Source organism: Callospermophilus lateralis, chromosome 1 (assembly GCF_048772815.1).
Source record: "Callospermophilus lateralis isolate mCalLat2 chromosome 1, mCalLat2.hap1, whole genome shotgun sequence".
In the NCBI taxonomy this organism is placed as follows: Eukaryota; Metazoa; Chordata; class Mammalia; order Rodentia; family Sciuridae; genus Callospermophilus; species Callospermophilus lateralis.
Genome location: NC_135305.1, coordinates 21,874,915 through 21,896,493, shown reverse-complemented (window position 1 = coordinate 21,896,493; position 21,579 = coordinate 21,874,915). Strand labels below are relative to the sequence as shown.

Here is a 21,579-nt window from a genome sequence, read left to right as displayed (position 1 = left end):
CAAAAGCCTCTTTGACAGACGTACGACCTCATGAATACCCTTTCTACCTGTGAGAATCAGCTTTTCATTTCTGTGACCAAAGTGACGGACAAGAACAACTTCAAGGAGGAAAAGTTTATTTTGGGCTCAGAGTTTCAGAAGTTCAGTCCACGGTCAGCAGGCTCCATTGCTCCCGGCCTGAGGTGGGGCAGATCATCTTGGCAGAAGGGGGTGACAGAGGAAGGCTGCTCAGCTTGTGGCAAGAAGGGAAGGGGGTGGGGAGAGAGACAGAGACAGACAGAAGGACAAGTCCACACTCCCAGTGAACCACTTCCTTCAGCCAGGCCCCATCCTGTACCTATTGAAATTACTAATTCAACATTCAGATGAAGCCACTGAGGAGGTCAGAGCTTTCAAAATCTAATCATTTTACCTGGAACATCCCTGCATTGCCTAACTAACACATGAGCTCTTCGGGAGACATAAGGATCCTAATCTTAATCCTACCAGTGCTCCCAAGAGCTGGATTTGGGTGTTTCTGGTAGGACAATAACTTCCCACCAAATTTGAAAATTGGGGAAACAAACTAAAAGTCTACGTCTGGCTCATTTAGCTGCAGCAGCAGTAAGCTGAGAGTGATACGTAGTGACTCAGTAACGAAAACTCTGGGGAACGCTGGTCCCCTGAGTACATGGGGAAGGTGTCCTGCAAGTGTGTCCAGGCTTGGTTGCCCTGTTTTTTTCCAATGGCTCCTCCTTGGTGGAGAGGGAGACAGTGAGGGGAGTTGGAATGGAAGTCAGAAAAATGGATTCTAGCCTCAATTCTGTCTTGGAGGAAGCCACCCCACCCCCCACCTTGGGGATTTGGTTTCCTAGTCTCTAAAATACAGGATTGCATAGATAAATTTCTAGAATGCCTTTACTTTATGGATCCATGATCCTGGGAGTCTGGCTAATTGGTAGGGAAACGAGGAAAGGAAAGGAGAGCTATTTATATGAGACACAGGGTACAAGGGGAGTCCAAATCCAGGTCTCCTGATACCCAGGCCTCAGAGGAGAAGGAGATTCAGAAAGGACAGGCATCAGCAAAGAAATATTTTCTCTGCCAACTCCTCTAGATAGAAACCCACATCCCCAGGGAAAGAGCGTAACTCTCAATTCTTTTGAAAATCTTAAAAAATATGCTAGCAAAGCACATCACAAAGAGGAAAGCTGGGTGGCCCTGGCTTCTCTCCTTCTATGTCAGTAAGCACGAGAGGCAGGACCCCTTTGCCCTCCCGGTCCCCTGGTGTCTCACTATCTTTCACCCGCAGCGAAACAGTGAGATGAGTGAGACATTATGAACCTGTCTCAATGCGACTATGGTTACAGGGGACTCCACATTGAGAGAAAGTGGAATAAACCTGTGACCCAGCCATGACCCCAGAGAGGGTGGCAAGTTACCCCTTAACCTTAGGTGATGTGCAGTATCTGGAGGAGAGGCCCTTAGCTCTTTTTTTTTTTTTTTTTTTTTTGTACTTCCTGGACCCTAAAAGTTCCTGTCTACTTCCTAGACCCAAATAGACCTTGTGCCTTCTAAGTCTCCTACCTTTTAAGGTTTTCCTACCTTAAAAAAAAATAATTAAACAAGAAGTATTTCTATTTCTGTCTCTGGTCAATCTCAAAGGTAGGAGCTTTCCAGGAAATCAAGGATAACTATCTGGGAAGAATGATATGGCTCATGTTTCAGCAAAGGAACTGTAGCAAGGGGTCATTTGAAATTCAACTTGGAAAAATTAATGGAAGAATAATTGAGAAGTCCCGATGAGGTATGATGGTCAGAACTTTAAGTAAGTCAAGAAAGAGATATCTAAAGTTACCTGGAAATTAAACCCTCACTAAGTGTGGGACTCCACTAGCCACATGGACTACGCTTAAGGAAAGGAAATGTAACGGTGGATGGCACTGGGTCCGCTGTGCAGTCCAGACTCCACTGCCTGGGACCAGAGACACCGAGAAGATAGGCTGGTGGCCTCTGTGATCCAAGAAGCACTCCTCCAGCACCACCACGCCAACTGCTTCAGGTGTGACAGGGAGATGGAGCAGTGCCACCCTACAGAAGGAGATTCAGGGCAGCCAGACGGCAGGGCTGACACAGGAGGACATGACTTGGGGCCTGGGAGGAGGATGTTGGGTGGAGGGCTCCAGTCGGGAGAGAGGATGCTGGATGGAGCAGTGAGGAGTGGAGCCTTCAAGGATGGCTGGAGTGGGACAAAGGGGACAGAAGACGGAGAAACAAGGAAAAATAATGAGGGGGAAACAATAAACCACCACTAATAACCAGTCCCCATCAGCAGAGGCAATGTGTCCATGGAGAACGTGCGTGGGACCCCCTGAGACAGGAGTGTAGGGCTTTAGTGAGAATAGGGCAGACATAGGACCCAGGCCCTGTGCCTGAACCTAATGGAGCCCTCGCCATGGCCCTGCAGAGCAGGAGGTTCTTAGGTAGGGCCCAGGGAGGCTGATCCACATCCCCCTTTGTAAGCAGTGGAACTACAATTCCCACCAGGCCTGCTGGCAAAGCCCTTTCCCTTTCTCAGTGACACTTCTTCTCTACATCCCGACGGACAGCAGAGACCATAAAAGGGGTGGGGCAAGAAGTTTTCTGTGACAACACAGAGGAGACACATGGCCACCGTCAGGAGAGCGGCAAAAGGGGATGCAGGCTTGGGAATGGGCTGGACAGCAGGGTACTGACTGTCCTCAAAGTAAATCCCCTTAGCATGATCCAAGGGGGACCAGTGTCATCTTTCTGAGAAAAGAGAATGACAGCAACAAACAGGGGTCCCAGCATGGCACCTTTTTTTGACTATTCTGTTTGAGTTAGCTTTTCTTAAAAAAAAAAAAAAAAAGGCAAAAACTATTTGGTTGACTATTAAGGTCTGAAATAAAAGCAGAAAGGAGATGGGCATGGGAGGAGAGTGGAGAGAAGGAGAACGAGAGGAGTGGCTGTCAACACCCAGGCCCTGGCTCTCTTGTCCCCCCTCCTTCTTGCTAGTGGCTCCATGGCCTGTCGTCAGGCATCCAGAGGAGCCGCTGTCTGAGCCCCAGCCCAGCTGCTGGGGTCCCTCAGAGCCCAGAGGAGAAGCTGGGGTCCCGCTCTTTCCAGCCCCTGCTCCCACTCACATGTGGGAGGGGGTCCAGGAAAGCCCTCAGCAGCCTGCACCTCGGGCTCAGAGCACCTAACGCAGGGAGGGGTCATCCTGCCTGGCTCAAGGACATTTGAGTCTGCCCTGGGCACCATGCCCATCTCAGTTGACAACTGCAGATGAGGCCGCAGCTGAGGAGAGTTGACAAGCACACTTCTGCTGAGGAGCCAGGCCCAGCCCTGAAGGAAGGAGCTCAGCCCTCCAGACAGCACAGTTGCCAGCCACGAGGTATGCAGTGACATTGGATTTGGAGCCATGACCTTGGGAATCCACATCGGATCTGTATCAGGCATGGCCTTCACCTCACAGAGCACTCTGACAATGTCGTCTGCTCTCTGGGGCCTCCTGGGAGGCCTTCCCCTGCCAGGCCTCTTTTCCCTGCCCCCCTCCTGCCCTAATTCAAACCATCCCATTTCTTCATCCCTCTGCATCCAGATCTCCATTTGGGTTTACCTGCTTGGATCGGCTCCGCTGGAGAGCCTGGCTGCTGGGAGCCCAGAGCCTCTCCCAGCCCTTCAACATGAGATGAGAGGATCCCTCGCCTCGACATTCCACCAACACAGCTCCTTTCAACTTCTGTCTTCCCCTCGGGCAAAATCAGCAGCAAAGACCGTGCTAAGCTGAGTGGCCTAAGCCCCTCCTTTGATTCTCAGGCCCCAAGAGCCACCCAGGCGCCAGCAAACTGCTAAGATGCATCACCAGACCCCTTGCTGATATCATAAGCATTTTTCCCGTCTCAGCAAACTGACAGGACTTGGCTACCCCAGGAGGAGAGCAGAGAGCTCCCCAGGCCTGGAGAGAACAGAGGAGCGCTGGTCGATGGCTCCCTTGTCCCCTGTCACCAATCCACGGAAACTTCCAAGACAGAGGTAGGGCCTGCACTGCCTCCATTAATGGAAGGAGCCAGAGGGCTGCAGGGAAGGATGGAAGAATCCCTGTGGGTGTCACATACGCCCAAAAGAGAAAGAACCTACGGTGGGTGTTGACAGGGAAACAGCCAAGGCTCTGCCGAAAAGCAGGCACTCCGCGTGTGCCCTGAAACCATGGCTTTGAACAATGATCACATCAAAGAAAGGGAGTTTTTATGGACACTCTGGAGAGGAATGGTTTTGATACCTAATCTGTCCAGCAGGGCCCCCTGAGCAGTAGGTACCAACAGGTGGCACGCAGCAAGTCTGAAGCTCGGCCCCCTTGCTGGGCACACCCAAGTGTGTAAAGCCCCAGAGCCAATTGTCAGCTCGGGCGCCTCCTCTCTGGATCCTGACCCTGCGTGGGAACAAGAGTGCAGGAAACCCAGGCGCGTGCTTCCCAAGTGCTCCTCTGGTGGGCGGATTCCCTGTCACCTCACATGCTCCCCTGGCCCTGAGGCTTGAGGACAGTAGGAGGCAGCCGCGTGGGGATGGGGTGACTGGTGACCCAGAGGTTTCCAAAGTCAGGGTCATGTGACCTCTTGGCTCGACCGTGACCTCCCTATGCTTCACGGATTCTTGCTTGGCCTTATTAGAATTCTTAGGCCTTGGAAATAAAATCACTAATCTGTTCAAGAAGCTCTCTATGTCGTTAATAGTACTTGTTCTGAATATATAGTTGGCCCCTGTATCTGGGGGTTCTGCGTCTGTGGATTCAAGCAACCGTGAATCAAAAATATTCAGAAAAAAAATCACATTTGTATTGAAAATATATAAACTTTATCCTGCCATTATTCCCAAACAATACAGTATAACTATTTATATAGCATATAAATTTCATTAGGCATTATGACCAACATATTGATTATTAAAGTTTACAGGACAATATGTGTTGCTTATAGGCAAATACCATGCCATTCTCTATAAAGGACTTGAGTGTCTGAGTGTTTTGGTGTCTACAGCGGGCTCTGGATCCAATGTCCTGTGGATAACCCAGAGCTGACTGTATACAGTGGTGCCAACTCTCTTCGATTCTGTGTGTGTGAATCCCTTATTTCCATTCCGCTCATATCGCTTCACATAAGAGAGCACAAACAAATGTGTCTGTGTAATGAACTCACTCAGAGGCGCCATGAGCAGAGGCTTTTCTTAGAAGGGTTCTGTGACTCATGCTCCTCATCTGTCCTCCCCACGCTGCTCCAGCCCTAGGTGTTGATGGGTGTGACTGAGCCGCGACGTCCCCTGTCCCTAGGCAGAACTATGTTCTTGAACTAATGCACCCCAGGAGCTGACGACCCACTTTAGCCTGGAGGGCCTCCAGTGTAGCAGGTGTGAGAGCTCTGCCTGGGTCGCACAGGCACCTGCATGAGTGCCGGTCACATGTGGACAGGCACGCCGGTGGGCAGAGGCAGAGGTGGAGAGGGAAATCCCAGAGGAGAAGAACAGGGGAGGGGGAGGGCATGCCTTGGGTTAGAGTCGGATCCCAGGGGCACGTGGTGCTGGGGCTGCAGGGGTGGACAGGCTAGGGCGGGAGCCAACATGGAAGGTGCACAGAAGAGAGAAAGAAGGGACAGGAGGAACACGGTTTCCAACACTGCCCCTTGATCCTCTCGGATGGCCCTGGGACTCTTAGAGAAAGTGACCCCACCACTTCGGGACATTCTCTTGCCTGAGAGTCCGACACAGGCTCTTTCTCCAGCTCTTTGAATCACATCTTTAGAGCTTCTCTCAAGGACCTCTGTATCTTCCCGATGTTGGGGTGCACTGCTGGGCTGAGCTCTGTGGGTGCAGCCCTGGGATGGAGACCCCATTCTCCTTGAGGAGTTCTCAGGACCCAGGCCCTGGGAGGCCTGATGGTAGGACCAAACTCACCTTGAGCCTAGAAGGGAGGAGGCCACAGGGAGGGAGCCTGAAGTTGGGGAATGGGGACTGGAGGGAGATTGTCACAGAAGTCCTTGGAAAGAAGTCATTAAAGAGAAGGCAACGAGGACAGGACCTCCTTCATCACATCCCTGGTGAAGCCTCTCTGAGCTCCTCCCCACCCACATGCCCACACGAGACCTGGCACACCCGAGTCTCGGAAGCGCTCCGCAGTCCCTGTAAACAGACTGAGAAATGAGCTTGGTGACCCTGAGTGGGAAGGAGAGCACAGCTGGATGTGAGGACCTAACATCATGCCTTCCTATGCCACAGACACCATCTTTTGATGGTCTGTCCCCGCTCTTGAGTGATGTGAATCATTGTGATGGACACTCACATCACCTTGTCCCAGTCTGGCTCTTGCCTCTTACTCAACTCATCACCACAGTCCCCCTTGCCAAGCTCATGGTACTCAAGCATGATTGGCACATAGAAACGCTCTTGCAGAGACTTCAGGTGACCTGGCATTATGGCACCCATTAGGGCTGCAAGGCGAGGGGCTGAGCAGACACCGAGCACTTGCCAGCAAGGAGCTTAAACTTTCCAATCCAAAGGAAGCAGAAAGACATGATGGAAGCCAAGTCAGAGACGATAACCTTGAGGAGTCTGCTGTTTTGACTATAAGTGTCCCCGGGATAAGAAGCTGCACAGCAGCCAGCCACACCACACCCGCCCCACACATGTTGTGGTCTGCGCCCTGCTTACTCCAGCACCTTCTTCACTGAAGACATCCCTCTGGAGAGGGACCCATAGCAGAACAGCTACTGTGACCAGGGGGCAGGCAGGAGCAGAAGCTCCTAAGCCTCCACACCTCCCAGGGCAGGTATTACTCATGCTCTCTGCTGTCTCCACCCAGGAGCCCAAAGGATGAGGTGGAAGGATGAAGATATTTCAGAATCAAAACTACAAAAGTGTACCCCCTCCCCAATCTAGAAGAGTGTTGTACCCATGGCTGGCACTGGGCAGATATCTGATGGATGAAATCCAGGCTCTCCACACACCCACAGTATGACTTTGTATAACTTCTAGGAAGTCTTCACTTTCTCACCTCTAAATAAGGAAAGCTGGGAAGTTGCAAGAAGATAATCTTTGCCATGGGCTCAACAGAGGGCTTGGCATTGAAACCTGGGAAGCACTGTGGAAACTGGCATTGCTGAAGCATGTACTAGCAAAATGATAAAATGCTTTAATGCGATGCCAATAATGTAATACTAACCATTTATTGAGTATTTGCTCTGTGCCAGGCACTTTTCTAAGGGCTTAGCATCCATTATCCCTGTTAATCTTCAAAATACTGTATGGTTGGTAAATACCATTATCTCCACTCTGCACACATAACAATGCCAAGTTTTGCAAGCAGCCAGACCATGATATGGTCAGGCAGTAGGAAGGAACAAGGAAACCTGCAGAACAGGTGGGACAAGCCCTGATTCCCTGTCGATGTCTGGCTGAGCTTTATTGTCAAGGTCTCCAGCCCCAGAAACCAGAGACTTCAGGAAAGCTTCATGCAGATGGCCTCGTGGTTGGCCAAGCCTGGTCTTGAAATGCTCTACCTGGAGCAAAGTCAAGAGGAATCCAAAGTCAAGGTCTAGAGAAGTCCAGAGGAAGGCAAGGAAAGGCCGCAGGGACTCTCACATGAGGACACCATGGTTGGGCCAGGCCTCCCTACTCCTAGTTGTGCTTACAGAACTGGGGAGACCACCAGGGCATCAGCAAGAGAGGCTGGATTGGACCTGCCTGGCCATCGGCCTTTTAATGGGAGAGACTCAGAAGCACTCATTTTTCTGACATGTCTTATTTTCCCTGTTAACGTTACCGTTATGAAGTTCAGGGGCCTTTTGAAGTCACTGTGTTCAGATTTTAAAACACATATACTCTAAACCACTGGGCCTTCATTAGGGGGAAAAAACTGTTGGATAGTTTGGCTACTAACGGCGTTTTGCTTTTTTAGCCAAGTAATGAGGCACCCATGGAAATGGATGGACAGAGAAATGAAAACCAAAGGAAGGAATCTGGGAAAATGGGAAACTTTCATCCAAGGTAAGAAACCCTTATGGCTCTTATTAGGCTTTCTGTTCTTTCGGGGAGGTCCCTCGACTTTAATAAAATCTCATTTTCCCTGTAAATTCTCCCATGTGGTGGGGTGGGGGGCGCAGAGTTTAATGGGGATAGAAGAGATGATTCCAACCTGAGGCTCAGGTTGGGGGGGGTCCCCTCACTCCTTCCCAGCAGCTGGGATTGATCACCGCCTGCATAGCAACGCTGTCCCTGCACATCAGAGAATGATCATGAGCCATTAAATGCTGACCTGGGCCCAACGAAGATGGCAGCATGGCTCCTGTTCATCCCCAGGTTTAGGACGAAGCTCATTCTGGTCTTTATTAAAAGCGGACCCAAGGAGTGAGTGATGAGTTTCACCATGTGATTTATTAGGGGGCATCTGCATTTGAAAGCCTCCGTGGTGGCTTTAATCCATGCCTAACTCCTTAAGGTTCCCATTAGCACCAGGCGATTGTGTTCATTAGGAGCTGCTGAGGTTGATGAATTCATCTCTCCTGTCATGTGCAATTCTATCTGGGGGTCTCACTTTCAGTTCAGAGGGGCTGATCCACTATGCCTTAATACCACATGACAGGTACCTTCAGAAAACAAGAAGGATGTCACAGGAAGCTGTTGGGAGATGCCAAGACTGAGCCAATAAAAGCTGGAGGGAAGGCGAGGGCGAGCAGCTCATAATTAGAAGTTACTGGTGGGTATCAGAATGCATCCATCAGAAATCCACAGGGATAAACATACCCAGAGACCTCTTGGGTTGTGGGAATGGATATTGGTTCTGGACTTTTCCTCCACTATTGGATCACCCCTTGCTGAACCCTTGAATTCTAACCATCGCTTCTCTGTCTCCCAAACTTCTGTCTCACTCCCTTTGTCCCCAAGACAAACAGAAATGCCATGGCGAGCAAAACAAGCCTGTGAGAAGCCCTTGCACCGACAGAGGACACGTAGCTTTGACCTAGCAATCTCAGTATCCACTCAAACAGACACACTTACTCTTAGATCCACAGAATACGTTTCAGCCTTCTGCAGGGAGAAAACATGTGAAGTAGGCGGTGTGTGGTCAGTTCCAGCCTCTTTTCTGCCCTGGGACAAGCTTTCTGTCCTTTTCAAATGTCAGAGAGAGATGAATAGATGGTGTGCTAATGTGTGTGTGGAGAAGGCCACCAAAGGCAAAGCTATCCCCTACCTTCCCCATCTTGGATGTCACATGGCTTCTGCAGTGGATGCTCCCCCCATCTGTGCATAGGCCTGGGAGGGACGTGGTGGGAAAGGTACCTGGTCAGACAGAGTCTAAAGGGGCTTCTCAGGTGCTTACTCACCTTCCATGTCATCTCCAACCACCCCCAACACCAGAAAGGTTTAAGACACCATTGTCAAACTCACAGACATCTTCCTGAGGATCCAGTAGTCTGGTTGTCCCCCAAGAGGTGGGAAAGACTTTGGAGGTTCAAGGACAATGCCAGGTGAACTGGGTCCCTGGGCTCTAGACTCAATTCACCCAAAGCAAATGACAGAAAGTCCTCAGGATGGATTGATTTGGGATATTTGGACTTTGTGGTGCGGAAGCACACCATACAGCCATTCTGGTGCTCCTTTTCAGCATGGTAGTCAGTTAATCACAGCAGCTACCCGACGTGCTATTATAAGATAGGCTTTGTGTATAGATGAGCTTGCTCCACCATGGGCTCATGCCAGGGTCCTGAGCAGGTTGAAGGTAGGTTAGGTCGAGGTATGATGTTTGGGAGGTTATGCATCATTGACTTAAAGATACTTCAGCTTGGATTGGGGCTGTATGGACATGACTCCATCAGACATGAGGAGCATCTATACTACGTGCATGTTCAGTGTGGGGCCCTGGGGATCCAAAGATGAATGAGCCTACCCCAGAAGTCCACACAAAGAATCTAGTCAGAACAGCAGTCAGCTGATTGAATAACCACCACACAGTGTGACCTGGGCCACCGGGTATGTACTGGAGGGCCCAGCCATAGTCTAGGGAAAGGAGCAATTTGGTCTGCCCAGGAATAAGGAGGAAGAAAGGGATAGAGCTGAGAAGGTGACCTTTGAATTAAGAAGGATCTAGAACAGGTGAGAAAGATGCCTTGGACAGGGAAAGCAGCATGTTGGGTGGGGGAAGTGGAGTGGTGTGCCATGATGAGTAACAGAATACAATTCAGAATTGCTGGAGGGGACCTTGCATGGTATTTAGAAGGAAAACAGTTAATGGGAACCAAGAGGAGCAGGGGCAATTATTCCTTTCAGTTCAAAAAAAAAGAAAGTGAGGTCTGAGTCCCAGTTCAGCAGGGGTGACCTTAGACAAATGCCTAGACCTCACAGAGCCTCAGCTTCCTGCAAGGCAGGAAGGGCCACACCTACAGCTCCTGCCTCCCGCTTTGGTTGTGAGAATCAAATGTAAACACAGTTTTAGAATCACCGCTACTAGGAAGACCACAGAGAGCCGGGGAGAGGGCCCAGGCAGCATGCAATGTTTGCCTCAAAGTCCTTGGAGTTTACATGCTAAGGGGGAAAGTGTCCATTGCTTCATGAGGCGAAACACCACACGCCAAGGGCACAGGGAAAGGGCCACATTCCCATCTGTTGTCTCCAGGCAGGGACATGTGCTGAAATGAGTCCCCGTGCCCACCGCTTCCCAGTTGAATAGCCACATCTTCTCATTTACACTCCACTCGGCTCTCACAAAGATTTTCCTTTAAAAATATATATATATAATTTTTTTTTGAAGGTCCTTCAAACTCGGAGACTATCAACAGTGATGTTGGGCAGGGCACTTTCAGCAAGAAGCAGCCGTAAGAAAATGCAATTGCTGCTGTTAAATTTCTGCTCCCAGGAAGCCATTTGCTCCATGATAACCCCTTCTCAGGAGCCTGATCAATCACTGTTAAGGTAGGAGAGAAGCCCCCAGCCCTCCTAATATCTCCATCCTGCAGGGCAGCCAGAAACCATCGCCTTTAATTCCATCCAGCGGGGCCTGCCCACGGCTTTGTTCTGGGTTTGGAATCAGGAGAAATTGTGCCCTAGACTGTTCTAGAAAGGACATCGCCTGCTCTGGCCCCACCTGCCCTGGGGCTTCTATGTGCTTCCCTACCTCTCTGTCCTGCCTCTCCCACCTCCGTGCACACAGGGCTCTTCCTCTCCCTGTGTGAACCCAGCCTTTGGCAACGTGTGCTCATGGAAACTTCTCTCGCCTGCGTTGCTCTCTTCATCAAACATGAATGCTAGCAAAAGCTCCTCTCCCAGCCTCATGAATTTTGTAAAAAACAAAACACAGGGAAAAAAATCTACACTATATTCCCCAGATGTTCTCTATGAGACAATTGGAGGACCTCTCTCTCTCTCTCTCTGTCTCTGCTGGGAAAAGCTTTTTAGGAAAAGCTGGTGAATATGAGATACTTAATGCTACAAAATAGCAGCTTAGTAGCCTTGTTTACCGGGACCCAATTGGAAAAGCACCAGATCCCAAAATAAATAAGTTCTCTCTTCTTCCTACCAAAATTGTTTCAATTGATTTCAACCCTAAAGATCATTTTTCCAAACCAAATGCCCTTTGCTCCCCCAGACTACACAGGAGGGTGCACACAGGACCTCTTCCCTGATAAGCCCAGAGCTTACCTCACACACCCTTCTTCCAGCTCTAAGGGAAAGGAAAAAAAGAAGAGGAAGATGAAAGCCTGAAAAATGGCTTCCTGTGACAGGTAGGAAAACCGAGGTGTGTCACTGTGGTACCCACATATGTGACAGCACCCAGGAGAGGGGACCTCAGCCTCCAGTCTGGGGTGAGGCACTTCCTCCTCCCTAGCACCCCATGGCATCTGCAGAAGCAGCTCTTTCCACCTCAGGCCCTCCCTACCTCAGGGCCTCACTGCTGGGAGAGACCCTTTGATTTCCTCCTGCCCCTCAGTGGCCACCAGCTCGGAATGAGCAAAGTAGTTCTGCTTTCTACTCGAGAATCACTTTGCTTTCCGGGAGTCCACTGAGAGCAGGAACATGTAGCTGGAGGTGCTGGCTGGAGCGGGAGAGGCCTGGGGCTAAGTAGAAGAAAGAGCCAGGGTAGAGAGCGAGGCAGAAGCCTGCTGCTTCTCACCACACTGCCTCGGATGAGAGAAAAGACAGGGAAACACACCAGGCTGCAGGAAGCCTCCTCAGGATGCTGAGAGGAGGGAGCCCAGGCTGTGGCACGAGAGAGCCTCTAGGGCCTTCTGTGCTCACACAGCACTGTGCCCCTGGGTACTGGGTGACGGGGCAGGAGCAGCACCCGGGAGGCTCCATTCCTGCCCCCGTCACATGCTCCTGGTGGAACCATCTACACTGTTCCCCAATGATCTTGCTTCTGTTAGAAACACCTAGGATATTCTCCAATTGTGACGGTACCTAAAAGTGGGCACAAACTGTTACAGCTCACTGTCTCAGTGGCAAAAGTGCCTTTTTTTTCTCCTGTGTTAGAGGTTGGGTGTTCTCCAGCCATGAAAATGGTCATTGTTCCCTTTTAAGAATAGGAGACATGCCTTAGAACAATGAGTAGGAGGATTTAATTTGGAGATCTAGCTTCTTACCACCCTTGGCACATGGCTGGCACACAGTCTGTTCTGGGAGATTATTTCTTGAGTTGCTGGTTAATGCTCACCTCCCTAACATGGCACAGTCCCCAGATAATAGGGGGATCGAGAAGGAAGCATGAGGCACACTATGGCTCTGGCTGTTCCTCTCCCTCTACAGAGGCGGACTGTAGGACCCTTCACATCCCTGACTGCATGAGCACTGTTCTTGAAAGCTCTCCATATTCTTAAAAACTACCAGATCTTCCAAGAAGTTTCATGAATAGGAGCCAAGGTAAATATTAACGTGGGCCAGTCCATTTACTTCTCTGAGTCTCAGATCTCTCATGTGTAAAATGGAATTTCAGGGAAGAGAATGAGAATGATTGACATTATTGAAGAGTCCTTTCCATATAGGCTAAAATTTGGAATTCTTCTCAAGGGTATAGGGCTAGTTGCAATTTAGTCTACTTTAAACAAAGATGGCAGCCAACACAATTCTGAAATGGATATCTGTCTTCTTGTCTAAAAGTTCTGAAGCAGGCATTAGTTGTCTTTATAACAGGTATCCATGACAGTTGGTGCCAAGGTTCCCCATTACTGGAGATGTTTGATCGTGGGCTGGGCGTACACTGGGCTGCTCTCTGGACTGTTGTGAGGGAAAGGGTGGGTATGGATGCTGGGAGGGGGTATGTAAGCATCCAAAGGGTGACTAAACCAGGCCGTGTACTGTTTCCCTCCTCACTGTGGGAGCCTATGACGTAAGAGAAGAAGGAATAGGTTGATACATCTGGCTTTTTACAAAACCCCTGATAGGGAGGAAGAAATGGAGGCACTATTCAAGGTTTTATGTAAGAAGCACTCTTCTCTCCAAAGCATCCACGGTTCTGTCCTCTGGTTCCTGCTGGAATTTATGCATACCTCCACGGAAGCTCTCACTCTCTGTATTAGGATCTTCACAGATAATCCCTCCCTGGACTGTGGGCTATTGAGAACAGGGACTGTGCGTCCATCCTGAGCTATGTCCAGCAACCAACACAGTGCCAAGAACATAATCAGCATTAGTCAAACCAGTTTTTTCTTGAAGGAAAGAACAAAAGGATGAATGCAGAAACAATTTTGCCAAGGTCACCAGTGACAAAGCCAATGTTAGAACCCAGACTTCCAGAATCCTAGGCAATAGCTCTTCACAGTAACTGCAAATTGCAGAAACTATGAAAGATGATATTAAATAGGAGTATCCTCCTAGTCCGTACAGTACTCTTAGATTTCAAGACTTGGGGAGTAAGAACCAATTGTTCTTGCTTGACCCTTACCAATAGGAGATAGGGCCTTGAGCCTAGTGGCCATCATCTCCCTTCCGTGCCTTATACCCCCAAACACGGCAGCCACGTCATGCAGTGTTACTGGCTTACCTGGAGCTTGAGAATTGGTTAAGAGTTGCTGGAACTAGTCCCAGATGGGATTCCAGGAGTAGAAGCAGTCCCTCCCCTTGGGGCTTCTGGGAACTAGAGATAACTTTTTTAATGAACCAAAATACCAAAGAAATAACCCTCCTGACAGTTGCCATCCATTGCCCAACTCCCTACAGACAGCAGCCTGTGGAATTTGCAGTGCTGTGGTCATGTGTGAAGGGCAGCACCAGGCCCCAGCGGTGATAACGAGGAGGCATATTTATCCAACACTCCTCCCCCAGAGAGCTCGGGTTTTTTTTTTTCCTTCGTTGCAATACTGTGGTCCTCTTAGCTCAACCAGCTCGTCCCTGGTGCAGATGCATGGGATCAGAGAACCTGCCCAGAGTCGAGCACAGCCATGGAGCAGCTGATACTGTGACGTGGCCCTTCATCTCCAGGGCTGGGGTTTTAGTACAGAGGGTCGCCAACCTCCAAGGATTTCATAACACTGACTTCAAACCACCTGCCAGCATTCCTAGAACCCAGGAGATAAACAGCACTTCTCCATGGGGAGGCAGAAGGAGAGAAGGTTAGATTTAAAGTACCAGGAGAAGGGTCTTTTATTTATTTATTTATTTAGGGGTAATGGGGATTGAACTCAGGGGCACTCAACCAAAGAGCCATATCCCCAGCCCTATTTTTGTATTTTATTTAGAGACAGGCTCTCCCTGAGTTGCTTAGTGCCTCGCTTTTGCTGAGGCTGGCTTTGAATTCACAATCCTCCTGCCTCAGCCTCCTGAGGCCTCCCAGATTACAGGCATGTGCCACTGCACCTGGTCAGGTCAGGAGAAGGGTCTTATGCCAAAGCATTGATTGCTCTTGGCAAAGTTCACACAGGAAATCCTGGAAAGCAGTCCTTTTCAGACCTTAACAAGCAACATTAGCAGCCAGAGAACCTGGCTGGGCCCTAACCTCAGACACCTAAATCAGTATATCTGGGGTGGGATTGTGTATGTCTACCAAGATCCAGGCCATGCTGGTGTGGCTGGCCCAGAATCCACACTGTAGGGGGAAATGGCCTTGATTCAACTCAAGTGAACCAGGAAAACTACCAAGAACTTCCCACTGCCAAGGTTAAGGACTGGACAGGAGATGGGGTTACTAGGGATAGGGTTACTAAGGATAGTTACAGAAATCTCCTGGGCAGGAGACTCATATTTCTAACATGGATCTCAATCAGTTCTGTTTAGCTTGAAGGTCATTTTATCTACCAAGGATTCTCTTTAAAGTCACATTCAGGGCTGGGGATGTGGCTCAAGCGGTAGCGCGCTCGCCTGGCATGCGTGCGGCCCGGGTTCAATTCTCAGCACCACATACAAACAAAGATGTTGTGTCCGCCGAAAACTAAAATCGCATTCAGTACAAGATGTTAGAGTCACTATTTCATTCCAAGCACAGTGCAGGGCCTGATACATGCAAAAGCACATGCCAATCAAGGGTTAGTTGGTTGCTTTTATCGTAGTTACGAATGAGGAAATGGAGGCCCAGAGATTCCAAAGTGTCACGGGTGGCCCGAGGAGGAGACAGGACTCAAACTCACACCCCCAGTCTCATCATGTCTTCTTAAACATCTGAGGCAGGGGGCAGAGTTGCACCCCTCAATATCTTCCTCAGTTATGTACCAGAGATAGTGTTCAACAAGAATTAAGGGGGAAAAAAAGAAAAAAGAGGTTATCCAAAACTGTGGTCTCATAGTCAAGGAAGTTTGGGGCACTCAAATGCAAACAACACCAACAACAAAAAAGTACGATCACAATACTTTCTTAAGTATTTTAATAATTTCAAAGAGGTGGCTCAAATTTGACCAAGCAGCTTTTATTCAAAGACAACCATTTAAATGTCAAGTGACATCACAGTTGTGCAGAACACATCCTGGTAACCTCTGGCTAGATATTAATCAAGCCAAGATTTATAACCCTATCCCATATTCTAGTGAGCACACACAGGACCCATTTCAGGATAAACGAGAGCCATGAATGGTGTGATCCAAGTCAGATTCGTCCATTTGCGCCGAGTGGAGGCTTTCCACGCAGAACGCCGGGAGCCCAGCGCAGACCCAGAGGTAGACAAGAGTCACATAGCACTGTGGGCCCCTGCAACCCCTCCAGGCCAGGAGCCAGAGGGGCCGGTCAGCATCTGATCAGGTACTTCCCCAGGCTTTCTGACTCCCACCAGAAGAACATTTGAGCTTTCTTCAATCAATTATTCACACCTCTGTTTGCTTGCTTTGAGGGAGGAGAAAAAAAAAAAAAGGTGAAAAAGAAAGGTCACAGGGATGAGGAACTATAAGGAATAAGGGAGAAAAGGAAGCCCAGGGACTCTCTGGGTGGAGCAGGAGGGCAGACTGCTAGATGCACTTTCTAATGAATCCTGGCATTCTACTTTTCCCCCTGAAGCCCCCCTGAAGAGGAAGCAAGGAGAGGATTAGAGCACAGCCAGTCTCCGGGGTCAGAACAATGCAGCCAGGGCTTGAACATGAGCTTCACGCAATTGTTTGCCTTGCCTGCCTGGGAAATATTAAACCAGCCGAGGAGCACAGTGTAGACACAAGAACCCCAGCTCCTGCTGTCACACGGCCTGCTCTATGCCCAGTTTCTTCCTGGCTAAAATGAAGACTGCTATTAAACTCACCTGGAGGAATCCAGGTGAGAACAAAACTTAAAGGTCCCTGTGGCAGAGTCTCCCAAACCTCCCCAAGCCTTCCACCCTAAGTAAGCATAATCAATTTTGGCAAAAGGATCAAGATTTAAAAATTGCTATGTGTGGCGTTCTGGAAATAGAGATTGCTACAGCTTCAGCCCATTAATAAGGGAGAGTATTGACGTGGTCTGCAATCATTGTTATCGCTATTAAAATGATCTGCAATGATACGCTGTCCTTTGTATTCAAAGACAATGCTGCTAACACAGTGTAATAAGTGCTTATTTTCCATTGCACAATTACCATATATTGTCTAAGCTAACACTACGTTAGAGAGTGTTTGCAGTGTGTATGTGGGAGCGCACATATCTGTGGATGCACATGCATGCTTTATGTACACATACGAATGGACACACACACATGCACGCATACACAAATGTAATTCTTCGCGTACTGTTTTTTTTTCCCTGTGTGTACGTCTAGGTGTCTTATGTCTAGACAGGAATGTAAATCCTATGGGCAATGATTTGCCTTTGTGCTCCTTTCATATTATCCCGAGTTCTAAACAAGATGCACTTTTGAGGGAAGTCCTTGGGAAGTTCTGATTCAGTGTCCCACTTGTCCCAACAAGTGCCCCCCTTGATGGTCCTTCCTCTGGAGCCCCTCGTGGCAAAAGCTGAGATGGCTGAGCCACTGAGCAAAAGAAACCCACTCAGAAAAGGGTCCTTTCACAGCTGAGTCAGTTGGACACTGATTTCCTAAAGGTGCTCCTTTGAGTGATCCATGACAGTGGAGTTGCATTTTGGCATAGTATACCCACATGGAGTGTGACTTAGCATGATCAGGATCCCGTTTCTGTGGTCGTACATGATGTGTGGAGTTTCACTGGTCGTTTGAGAATCATGCCTGATTTATTCTACTGTCTTTCCTATTCCCATCCCTCTCCCTTCCCTTCAATCCCCTTTGTGGGATCCACTGAACTTCTATTCTTCCCTCCCCCTGTTGTGAGTTAGCACCCACTTATCAGAGAGAACATTCAACCTCTGTTTTGGGGGGATTGGCTGATGGCACTCAGTACGACAGGCTCCAGTGCCATCCATTTACTGGCGAATGCCATGATTTCGTCCCTCTTTATAGCTGACTGATATTTCATTGTGTGTATGTACAACATTCGTCTGTCGAAGGGCCCCTAGGTTGGTTCCATAGCTTAGCTGTTGTGAATGCTGCTATAAATATTGATATGGCTGCATCACTATAGTATGTTGATTTTAAGTCCTTTGGGTATAAACTGAGGAGTGGGATAACTGGTTCAAATGGTGGTTCCATTCCAAGTTTTCTAAGGAATCTCCATACTGCTTTCCAGAGTGGTTGTACCCATTTGCAGTTCCTTCAGCAATGTATGAGTGTACCTTTCTCCCCACGTCCTCACCAACATTTATTGTTACTTGTATCCTTGAACGTTGCCATTCTGTTTTAAAGCATCTTTGCTCTCAGATCTGGAATTATTTCTATTTTTTTTTTTTTTTTACATTTTACTTTTTCCATTGTAAAAGTACTAAATGCTCATTGAAGAAAAATGTATACAAATAGAAAATAAATAAAACACATCTTGTTCCATTTCCCAAGCACAACTACTATTAACATTTTCCTGTAACATTTCCTTCCATTTTTAATTTTATGCATTATAAAAAGCTCTAATTGTATCATGCTTTTTTACTTAATGTTATCTCATATGAATCAGCTACAAGATTGGCCTTTAAAGACTAAATTTTCAACAACTGCGTAATATACCAAACTACTTCACCATTCTTCTATAAATGAGTGTTTAGATCAATTCCAATTTTTGATATGCTAAATAATGTTGAAATATGCATCTTGGGTGATTAGCATTCTTTATTAAATTTTATAATTGATTCCTATAAAAATTATCACTAGTTCAAAGGATTTGACTATTTTTAAGGCTCTTGCTAAATATTTACAAATTGTTTTCCAAGAGTGTCATACTAGTTAGAATTCCCAACAGCCATGCTTCAATCCAGATAGCCATTCTCACTTGTACTCCTGGGACTCACTTCTCAACAATGGTTAATGCTTTCAATTATTTCAGACCCTGCTTTACCTGTCTCTATGCAGACAAGGATATTTTACCTGTCCCTATGAAGTTGCAAAGAGCCCATGACCAACTTCAAGCTCCAGAATATGGACAGACACAGGGAATTTTCACTTTAACTAAAATCCACCTTTGGAACTAATTTCCAGAGCAACCTACCCAGACCCAGGTCCTCAGAAACCCTCCTGATCCATCACTGCCACAGGTTAGCAATCTATGGAACCTTCTAAAATAATGACACTGCTGTGCACCTCCCAAGAGCTCTTTGGGGCTTTGCAGGGTGATCCTTAGCCAATAAAAAAATCCACAATCTTTCACTTGTGTTTAAATGCATCTGTCTCTCATTTCACATTTTGCCTTCATGCACTCTTTTACTAGATTTTGTTTCCCAGTGTGCTTGAAGAAATTATGGATGTTCCTCACACCAAGTGTTCTCACCTCCCACCCCACTCACCTCCCTGCCTGTCCTGAGACTGACCCAACCGTGTTAGACATTGGCTATGCAGGAGATGCAGCTCATGCCTGGTTGTAACCAGAGTCCTAAGAAAAGGAAATTGAACAATAACTGAATTTTGGGGGTACTTTCCTGCACTTGAAGCTAAAGGAGCTTTTGCATATATGATAATCGTCAGCATGCACTTCTGACTTCCTCTCCCTTTTTTTCCTGCAGAGGTTGGTGTGGTTGTGAGTCCTGAGTTAGTCTCCTAATGCTACAGTGAGCTCCATCCTCTCTGCTCTGCATATCCCCAACTTTCTGCCACACACACACACACACTGTGCCCAGGTGACTTGGCAGCAGAGGTGGACGAGTGAATTTGAGCTCATCTGATCACATCAGGGAAGAAATAAACCAGGCCCAAGAGACAACTGCATTCTAAGGGAGAAGCCAGTTAGTCTTGCGTACAAGAGGTAATGCCGTAAGATTTGTCCATGCCGACACTCCAGAGTCTGACCCTGTCCACAGGGTGCCTGGAGTAGGGACAAGAAACCTACTACCCAGCTGAGCAAAGCACAGAGGCACTCTCGGAAGTCTTCCTCTAAGGACTTGGGATGGCAGGATATGAGCTGTGATGTAGAGTGGGGTCCCACTGAGGTAGGTGCTGGCTCCTGTTTCCAATTCTCAACATCCAAGGCTGATGACCACTCAAGTTCATTGAGCTCTGAAGTCCTCGGTTTAGTTAGCAGCAGGGTGGTTGCTGCTCTGTGGACTTTCGGGGCCCTCCTGCAGTTGAGGGGAAGGGCAGACAGAGGCCAGCATCTGTCACAGAGCAAGGCTGATCCTTCCAGTACCTGTGAAGATGGTCCATGGTGCACAGATGACATCACAAAGCCCCTTCTTCCCTTTATCCCTTCCACTTTCAGTAGGTGCCCTGAAGTTCAGTTTCACAACCCATTTTGAATCCTTGGCTATGGGACAGAATTAACAAGGCCAAATTCTGGGTACCCACTGAACACCTTTGCCTGTGATCTCTGGCCTGGATATCACAAAGCCCCAGGCACTTGTCACCCCGCCAGCCATATGGTGCCAGGTGTCTTAGACGGCGAGAGGGAACAACCAGGAAGGAGGACTCATCCCCCTCCCTGAAAGAACCCCTCAAAGCCACATCTTGTGGAGCATCCCTTTCATACGAAGGGGAGCGGGTGCCCACATACATTCTCAGTGACAAGCCCTCCTGTGACCAATCTGGCACCTCACTCACAAATTATACAAACTGAAAGATAAAGCAGCTTAAGGTCATCCAATAAATCATAAGCACAAGTCAAAATCTAGCCACTCAATTAAATCTGAGCCTAGCTGAAATTATATCCTTTGTGCACACTGGAGTGGCTGATTTCCAAAGGATGTAAGAAGATCATTCAACACATGGTTATTCAATATCAACCCCTTTTCTCTGTGATTTTTAGACTTAATTAGCATTTAGTAAAGATGGCAAGATGATCCACAAAGCAGTTGTATTTGAGGGTTCACCTGTCGCTCAGAAGAGAGGGGCAAGAGAAGACCAGTCCGTCACAAAGTATTGGTAGAGGGAACTCACGAGCTGCCCAGGCACTGGACCAGGCCCCATGACTGGGGGATGGGGAACAGAAACTGAGTTTGAAAGGAGACCAGCCAGTCCCTCATCCCCAGGGTCATCCCCACCAGTCCTGGCCAGCACACAGGACGGCCCATGGCGGTCCAAGAACAACAAAGACAGCCTCAGAAGGGAAAAAACTAGACTGTTTTCATCTCTGGCCACTCCCCCAGCAGCCAGGTCCTGCCAAATGACCTCGGGTCAAACAGGGGCAGGCTCCAGCTGGCCCGGCTCCGTTATGACTGGGCTTGGCTTCATTAGCACCCAGTCTCACCCCAGCGCGCCAGGCAGGAAGCCGTCCCCTGGTTTGTTTTCCAGCCTGGCTCTTTCTTTCTCTGAAGCAGGGCAGATGGTTGCCACGGTGGAGTAAAATCCTGCTTGTGGGAGGTGGGAGTGGGCTGCCAACACTCCGTGTGGCCCCCCGGGGCAGTGCGCTCAGGCTCCCAGCAGCCCCTCTCTTGGCATTTCCTGGCATAGCCCTGTGATAAGCCAAACCTTTGTCCGAGGTACCCGGGATTCTGCCTTGGAAAGAAAACACTGGAAAACAGGCGAGGTGAGGCTGTGCCAAAAGCCTGGCTGGAAACCCTTAGCAGGGATCACAGTCCGGAGGTCTGTCCCCAAAGACAGGATACTTTTGTGCATGAGCTGCAGAACACCAGAGAGTCTCAGAGACTGCAAAGCCCACCCATCCAACGTTG

General features: G+C 48.6%; 1 protein-coding gene across 5 annotated transcripts in view; it reads right to left on the bottom strand.

Moving 5' to 3' along the window:
- Plxna4 (plexin A4) overlaps window positions 1-21,579 on the bottom strand; it is a 353,319-nt gene that overhangs the window by 222,758 nt on the left and 108,982 nt on the right. The window contains exon 4 of one of the 5 annotated variants that reach the window (XM_077110456.1): window positions 9,732-9,751. The exons of the other annotated variants lie outside the window; for them this stretch is intronic. Coding sequence (XP_076966571.1) covers window positions 9,732-9,751 — 20 coding nt within the window. The remainder of the gene's footprint in view (window positions 1-9,731; window positions 9,752-21,579) is intronic. 5 annotated transcript variants of the gene reach the window in all.